At 38.3% G+C, this 8,879-nt stretch overlaps 2 protein-coding genes across 4 annotated transcripts in view; one reads left to right on the top strand and one right to left on the bottom strand.

Annotated features, from left to right (window-relative positions):
• Positions 1–8,879, bottom strand: part of LOC116847839 (lachesin-like) — a 549,068-nt gene that overhangs the window by 223,285 nt on the left and 316,904 nt on the right. The window lies entirely within an intron of this gene.
• Positions 1–8,879, top strand: part of LOC116847694 (alpha-(1,3)-fucosyltransferase C) — a 60,271-nt gene that overhangs the window by 49,280 nt on the left and 2,112 nt on the right. For 2 of the 3 annotated variants that reach the window (XM_032823096.1, XM_032823009.1), the window contains exons 2-3: positions 5,376–7,167; positions 8,515–8,812. In XM_032823096.1, coding sequence (XP_032678987.1) covers positions 6,465–7,167; positions 8,515–8,812 — 1,001 coding nt within the window. In that variant the 5' untranslated portion in view covers positions 5,376–6,464. The remainder of the gene's footprint in view (positions 1–5,375; positions 7,168–8,514; positions 8,813–8,879) is intronic. The other variant, XM_032823180.1, reaches the window with a different exon arrangement.

Genomic DNA, 8,879 nt, shown 5'->3' with positions numbered 1-8,879 from the left:
ATTTTTAATTATTAATTAAAGAAGAGGAGTGCATTATCACGCAAAATCGTGCAATAATCTTCTTTAATTAATAATTAAAAATCTATGTGATTATTTGGTAAATGGTAGAGGACTTTTTTGTTCAATTTGACCTAAAGTATAAGTACACGACGGCAGTCGTCGCTACTATAACTCATTTACCATATTCTGCGTGATCATTCACAAGTTTTCTACAATTAATATCTCGATAATTATTGCGAATATCGCAAAACGGTATGGACTTTTATGTTCACCTCAACCTGTTCACGTCCCCACAAAATGCCCGGAGGAGAGTGTGAAACACCCTGTATATGTCGTGAGCAATAAAATGTCAAACGATAAATTGTCGTAGACAATAAAATGCCCAATAAAGAGGTGCGTATCTACGACCAAATATCTTACGAGGAAGTGGCATAACAATCAAGTGGCATACAACCAAGTGTCCAACACCCAGAAGTTGATCCTATAAATTAGTGTAGAAGATGTGAATCATGACGATTGTCAAATCATGACGAAATTGATATCAACAGTGATTTTTCAAACAAAATATACAAAGGAAGATCAGTGCTACATAAACGACATAGATTCATATTTTATCGATATAATTTAATCAATACCTAGTTGATATTATAACTGCGTGCCATTGCATCTCGTTAGTTCTACACGTAGAAAAATAACTAAACAAAGAAGTTAATACATAGCTGTGGCAACTGAGAAATTAAATAGAGACAATTAATGTGGCGAAATCTTTCTAATTATTACCCATTTAAGTGATTCAATGTTATATCGTATTTGAAAAAAGTTCTTATCAATGATGAAATTCAAAACCCGAGTCTTCTAGATTGTGTGAACTTCGAACTAGGCATCTTATACACTATACCAATTCTTCTATTAACTATGTATGTTATAACTAATACACTAATATATAATTTTTCAATGATATAATTTGACATTGTATATAAAAAACAAATTATTCAAATGAAAAATTATATTTTCCGTAGTTTTATTGTTTATTTCATTATGATTATGAAAAAACGATTAATTCCATTTTTAATTAAGTTATACCTAATAGAGAGAGTTATAACTTCTTATAGAAAATTTCTTATATATAGTATTTATCAATTAACAACACAAAAAATTGTGTGTGGAAAACATAATAGGACGAATTCTACTAGGTTAATTTTTTATAGAGTCAAAAACTCAAAAGTGTGTGAGAAATTTAGGATGAGCTGCCATTTTTTTAGTTAAAATCATGCTAAAACGTACTTTTTATTTTAGTTAATAACTCTATATGTTTAATAGCCAATTTTTATAATGATAGGAAAATGGTTAGCCTTTTTTAGCTTAATTCGAACTAAATACTGAAATTTAGCTGATATTATTTCTTTTTATTGTGTGTAGTTAGTGTATAATCAGGGACTAAAAGATTGCAACATTCTTTTTCGCGATACATTTCGAGATGCAGCTGAGAGGATTTGTGTTTTTAATAATTCTCAAGAGAGAGATTTTTCTATCGGATATAAAATACGTGGGGAAACTTATTGAAAGTATGTTGCGACACTTCAGCATATCATGAATACCTAGTTGATTGTCTGCAGCTTTATTTTCATAGTTTTATTGTATAAGAATTCGATAATAAATATGACAACGTCGTGTCAGCACCCTACGTCATGTCGCTAGGGAGATATACAGAGGAAGATCAACGCTGCATGGACGACAGATCCGTATCATATATTTTGTCAATATTATGTCAATGTATAATTGACATAATTGATCTATTATTGTGATATCTAATTTATTTATATATGATATCTAAAAGATACTGTATAGATATCGACAGATTATTGACGATATTATATTCAACTCGAGTCGATATATTGATGAATCGACTTTATCTAAGACGATACAAGACGAATAACCTCTAGGTCGTCGACATCTACATAATATCTTCCAGACACCGTAATGATGTCTTGGAAATGTCAAATCGATTGCTGATTTCCACATGATTCGGACTCGATTTCGACATGATTTCGACCTGAATTCTTCTGGACGGCCAAACGCCCGGAGATTGCAGCATCGTCACTTGCTTAATTTATTCGTAATCGTAATGAACGAACGTCGCGCACGTTCAATCTTTAATCACGATTCTGTCAGAGATAACCGGACGGGAGTAATTGTAGTAGAAAATTAATCGTTAACTATTTAATTCCCCGTGTGCGCTCTATTAACCGCCTTCCGGCTTGATGCAATCATTCATTATTGCCAATTGGGATTAAATGGTTCAGTTACACATTCGCCTACAATATTAACTCGCCTGAATATTGAATGTGATCGATAAGCGTTCATATAAATACACACGCGATTCTGTCGTATTTATATAAAGTAAATCTACTAAATAGGGATAAAATAACAAATGTGTCTGTTTCTCATCCCCGCTTCGCCGCTCTTGGTAAAACAACAGAAGCAGCTGACATATCGTGCGTCACATAATGTCATTGATCCCGTCATCGTAATCTATTTTTACGCATATATATATATATATATATATATATATATATATATATATTCCCTCCTCCTCCCCATTCTCTCCTTCTCTTTTCCTCTGTCTTTCTCTGCTTAAGCAAAGTTACAATTTATTTTACTTCGCTCGTCATTCTCCTCCTCCTGTTTCGGCGGTCGCCTAATTAAAGCGCCGAAGGCAGCGTAGATTATTAAAGCTTAATTAACAGAATTCGACGATCTGTTCATTTGTCTACCGCTTTTTATCGCCCGCGCGCAGTTTGCGATGTTAATTAACCGTCCCGTCCGTCTTGCACGTCCACCCGAAACGTAACGCGCCAACGCAACTGCGACGTGAGATTAAAGCGAGCACGCTTTAGACGGCGAATAGACAAAAAGACGTATTCACGTTCGATATCATGAGAGAGAACAATTTTTAATCAAACGAAACCTCTCCGGTCGTCCCCGTCGCGTTGCCCTGCCGATATACCGGAGGCGTAACAAAGTGAACGGAATATCTATCCCCCTCGAAAGAACATCAAACCTTTACGGTCTTTTGAGAAGGAATTCAATTATTATTCGCCCATGAAAAGTTCTGCTGTTTCGCACGATGGGCGCTTTTCATCGCGCAAGCAGCAGCGAATTAATCGCCTGTCCTCCGACACTGGAGGCGAGGGACAGGAGGGGGAGGAGGAGGAGCAGGTTGCGTCTCGTATCTGCTCGCAGCTTAACACGCACGTTTACGGCTCGCATTTCAGGTTTCAGCCCATTGCTCGCGTTACAAGCGCGCTCGCGAATAAAGAGAAGCCTTTCACGAGAATTATCGGATTATTAGAACGATTATACCGTATGTGTCATTAACAACGCGGAAATTGCTCTCATTTGTTATTATAAGTCGTTCGCGTTGCATCATGACGTAAGAATAACAGACAAAGCTTGACTCACTTCCCGGCCGTATAAGAACTGTCGCGTCACGTAAACAGAAAAAATGTCAGTTCTTGCAACTGGTCGAGAGCCAGATGAAACGTCGACGACGTGAGATGATATCTCTCTTACAGCAAACGACATTTGTCTAAACATTCAGCTATATTAAAACTTGGTTACAATCATTGAAAACAATTCACTGAATAGAAACTTTCTAGAGCAATCTTTTTGTTCCTATATTGAGAAAGAAATATATTTCAAAATTTATTTGTGCAACGTAAATTTATTTCGTAGAAATTAATTTTATTTAACAGAAATAAACTTTTGTGTATCCCCCAAATCAATTTTCAAATACTCAAGTATGTCAAGTATTTTCAGTGTACAACAACCAAATTTTTTCTCTGGCCTCTATCATGCCAGACAACGAAAAATTCAATTACACTGAATTATTTTTTGTACACACTAGGAAAAATATGCTTGAAAACTTATTTGTGAAATATAAACTTTGTGTGCAGAAATAAATTTTATATTTTTCAAAAAAAATATATATATATATAAACCTCTCATTTCATAGAAATAAACTTTATATCCCACAACTAAATTCCAAATATTTTTTCTCAGTATACAACAGTTTTTCATCTGGTCACTATTCCTACCAACGGTAAATTCGATTAGGAAATTATTTGCTCTGTTATTTTCTTTTCATGCACATTGAGAAAAGAAATATTTGAAAATTTATTTGTGGGATATAAACTTTGTTTACAAAAATAAATTGTATATTTCACAGAAATATGTAGGGTATTGAGAAAAGGATGAAATATTTTAAGGAGATTTAGTATATAACCCAAAATAGTAGTAAAGTAAAAAGTAAAAAAGTTATAATAAACATGGATCTGCAAATGAACCGTTTTTAAATATTATCATTTTTTGTTTAACTACTTCAAGTTTATTTTTATTAAATTAAAGTTAATTTCTATTATAATTTGTGCAAAAAATTACACAGCAGATGTTTTATCTTACCTTATTAAAGAAAATGCTCAAAATTACCTTCTTTCATATCTATGCAGGCCCTGCATCTGCACAAGAAGGGATTTCGTGTTCTTTCAAACACACCTGGGCTCATCCTGACTGTTATGTAGGCTTCTTGTATGCGACGTTATAATTATCCCAAGTTATTGATTAACTCTGCATACACCAGATTCTTTAAATAGCCCCAAACAAAAAATTCAGCGGGTTCAAATTGGGAGATCTATCTATATTTGCCGGAGTAATTGCTCCAAGAAGAAATATTCATGCAATATTTCAGCGCTTTATACGATGACAATTTCATTTTCTGCAAAATTTGATACAACTTTTGGAACATACGCAAGAAGAACTTTTATTTTTTGTGACATATATCATAAAATAAATTAAGTTAGCGACAAATAAAATCAGAACAGATATTTCAGAAACGGCTTATTTGCGGACCCATGTTTATTAAGACTTTTTTACTTATTTTGGGACATACTCAACATCCCCTTAAAATATTTTATCCTTTTTTTTTCATCACACCGTATATAAATTTCATTTCACAGAAATAAATTTTATATCCCATAAATAAATTTAAAGCATTTTTTCTCAGTGTATAACAATCGAGTTTTTCATCTGGCCTCTGTTCCTATCACAAATTTTCTGACAACAGAAAATTCAATTACACTAATGAAATTATTTTCTTCGTTAATTTTTTTTTTTCGTGTACATTGAAAGAAGAAATGTTTAAAAAATTTATTAATTTTTGTAGTATATGTAAACTTTGCTTGCAGAAATAAATGTTACATTTTACAGAAATAATCAACTTTGTTTCGCAAACATAAACTTTGTACCTCACAAATAAATTTTCAAGTATTTTTCTCTCGGTGCATCAATGCGTCTACCGACTCTTCTATTCTGCACAGATCCGCGCGAAGACGAAGGAGGACTCCGCCCGGTTTCCCACGCGCCACACCGGCGTTAATTAATTAGAAGAGAGCGTGCAATTAGTGTGTCCTCGCGTGGAAGACACACAAAGCGGCCGAAGAGTCCCGAGCGGAAAATCCGAAAACTCACCTCTCCAAGTACTCAGCAGTGTGATATATTTCAATAAAAAACGTTTCGAATGAAAAACGAAGTGAATTTCAGTTCAACAAAGTGCCTTCATAAGTGTCAAATACAACGCACGATAGTTACGACGTAATTTTCCTTTACACTTTTAAGAAGAACATAAGAACGGCGTCGAATGACCATACGCTAATTACCTCGCGAATTACCTCGCCCGCTATTCACGCTTTTTATGGAGCCAAACAGACCAGGGAGAAATCGACGGAATCGCTGTTCCCGGAGAAAGGAATAATCAGTTGCAACGCTGTTTGCAACGGAATGTCGTAATTGGTACGTGAGATCGAATATTAAGTATGACGAGAGTGTCTCGCGCGGGCGATATTTCATTCCGTGTCTTTTTGAACCGGCAGTAAATCCAAGTTGCTGAAGGGAGGAAGTTTTCCTTACGCGCGCCTCTCGTTTTCCTCTGCACGAAGACATCCCGGCGAGGGTAGCGGGGTACGTTTCTCTGTGCGCGAGCCGCGATATCTGTCGAAACTGCATTTGTGTGCACATTCTATACAGAGCGCAATTCTCTCCTCCGTGATCCAAACGGGCTTTTCTCTCCGTGAGTAGCCTCATTATACGAGCAGCGCTCGGAGAGACATTCGCGAAAAGTGTATTTGTTATGCCGATAACCGATAGTCGAAATCTACCGAACGCCATTCGTGCAAACGAGATCCGATAAATTACGTTGAGATTTCTCTCCCTCTTTCTCTCCTTTTTTTCTCTCTTTTCCTTCCTCTATATAGCGGGTTATACACCTCCGTCGTAATGAATGGGAGGACTGGTCGAGTGCTCGTAGCAACGAATCCGATCACGTAATCGCATATACACCGTGTCGGACGACGCGCGACGATGATGCGTCAGATCGTTGCCCCTGACCTACTCATTTACAATGATTTACAATGATATCGGCAATTAAGTGCTGCAAGAAATGCGGACAGAGCGTCCACGAGGAGGAGCAGCGGCGAGACGACACAATGCGCAAAAAATTGTACTTCGTCGGCCTGATCGCGCTATCGATCGCGACGTTGTGCGTCTACCTCTCGGTCTTCTACGACGGAGCGAGGATTCAGAACACGTACCACAAGACGTACATGATCCACGAAGCGGATGATGATCCCGCGCTCGACGCCGCCAACCTAACCGACAACCGCACCGACGACGAGAAAGTCGACCGGGCGAAGGAGTTGAGGAGGACGGGCGTGAAGAGCATTCTCCTGTGGAACACGCTGTTCGGCGATCGGAACTTCTACTTCGGCGAGGGCGATATCTTCCACGAGTGCCCCATCGACAGGTGCAAGATCTTCAACGATCGCGGCCACCTGAACGTGGAGGACTACGACGCGATTCTCTTCCACGGCAATGAGCTGACCGAGTATGGGGTGCCGCTGAGGCGCAGGACGAGACAGTTCTACGTGTACGTTAACCTGGAGAGCCCAGCCAACAGGGCGATACCTTATGAGTACTACGAGGACTACTTCAATCTCACGATGACGTATCGGCTCGACAGTGACATACTGTGGCCTTACGGGATCATAGCGGACGCGAAAACCGGCAACTTCGTCGCGCCCGCCCAGGACCCCGACTGGAGCGCCTATAAAAACGGTAGGGTAGTCCTTATTTCGTATTCTCTAAATTTCTTGAAGTGGATTCGCGCTTAAAACAAACGACAAGTAGCAGTGTCTCTAGTATTGATGAAAGTGCGCTGTCATCTGAAACCCCAAGACTGCTGTTTCACTGTGTGCGAAGCCTGAAATAGATTCTGACCCCACATAAGCAAATGTTTCAATCGATTAGATTAGATTAGATTAGAGTAAACATGTGAATATGGAGTACATCCCTCTTCAATTTAAAGGGGAAGTATTCACTCAATGATTCAGAGAGAAAAATACACTCTATTGAGTGAAAAGGATCATTCAAATTCGAGTGGCTCTGTGGACACTTTACTTTTCGAGTGTAATTTCATTCCAGAAAATTAGAATTTGAAAAGTACTTTTCAAGTTTCTTGGAGTAAAATCACACTTAAAACGAATGAAAAATGATAGTCTCTCGAACTAGTAATGAAAATACCGTCACTTGAAATCGTAGGTGTTTCACTCAAGCTTGGGGTGGATTTTAAATCCGTATGACCGAATGTTTCAATTGATTAGAGCGAATATGTCTCTGTGAATGTGGAGTGCATCAAATTCATTCTACAATTTCAGTGGAAAGTACTCACTCGAGGATTCAGAGAGTAGAGAATTCCCTCTATAGAGTGAAAAAAATCACTCGAATTTGAATGACTTTGTGGTCACTGTTCGAGTGAAATTTCATTCCAGGAAATTTGGAAAGTACTCAACTTCAATTTCAAGTGAAAAATTCACTTTTTAGTTGTTCAGTGTGACTAATTTAACCTAAAAAAATCACTCGAATTCGAAGAATTTTGTGGTCACTCAACTTCTCCACGAGTAGAAATTTCACTTCAAGGAATTTAGAGAATACGACGTACATTTTTTCCCTACTCGTCGTTTTGCAATCAATAGTCGGAGAAAAAAAATAGGTTGGATTAACGTGACAATAACATAATTAAACGCCGTGTGGTTGAAAGAAACAGAATTTCTGGTTCTTAAAAATCTAATTTGGGCCAACCTTAATAGTTTGATTTTTGTGCGGATAGAAAATATTCCTCCAAATTAAGCGTCAATATTTCTCGGCGTAATGGTAAATTTTAATCACCAGTGAAAACTAGAACACCCGCGGCTGAAAATCCTCACCTTCAGTCCGTGCATTCTCTTCATCGTGCTTCGCGTATAGTCCGTTCAATTGGCGCAAGTAAATAGTCGATTAATTAATTAAGCCAAAATTTGCAACGCGTTCGCGAATATGCCGATGACGAGTTCGCCGAAACGGTGTACACTTTTTCATATGTATAAGCAGCCTGCCGAGCGCGCGAGAACTAATCAGTTTTCGCAGGTGTGGAGGAAGCGGTAGAGGAGGTGCCGTCTGCGATATTGGACGTCGTCAGGGGTAAGAGCAAGCTGGTAACTTGGTTTGTAAGCAATTGCCAGGCCAAAAGTGGCCGGCTGGAATACGTGGAGGAGCTGTCGAAGCACATAGGCGTCGACATCTACGGCAAATGCGGCGCGTACAGCTGCCACAAGACCTGGGACTGCTTTCGCGACGTCGTCGAGCCCAACTACTTTTTCTACTTATCCTTCGAGAATTCCTTCTGCGACGATTACGTGACCGAGAAGCTGATGAACCCGCTCAGGTAATAACACGCCTCGGACAACGGCAGATCATTATCCGCAGCTATCGTGTGCGGTCGCAACAGAGAG

Source organism: Odontomachus brunneus, unplaced genomic scaffold, assembly GCF_010583005.1.
Source record: "Odontomachus brunneus isolate Ranch 3 - 2012 unplaced genomic scaffold, Obru_v1 Obru_scaffold_001, whole genome shotgun sequence".
In the NCBI taxonomy this organism is placed as follows: Eukaryota; Metazoa; Arthropoda; class Insecta; order Hymenoptera; family Formicidae; genus Odontomachus; species Odontomachus brunneus.
The sequence above is the reverse complement of the archived record's forward strand: the minus strand, read 5'-3'. Positions and strand labels throughout refer to the sequence as shown.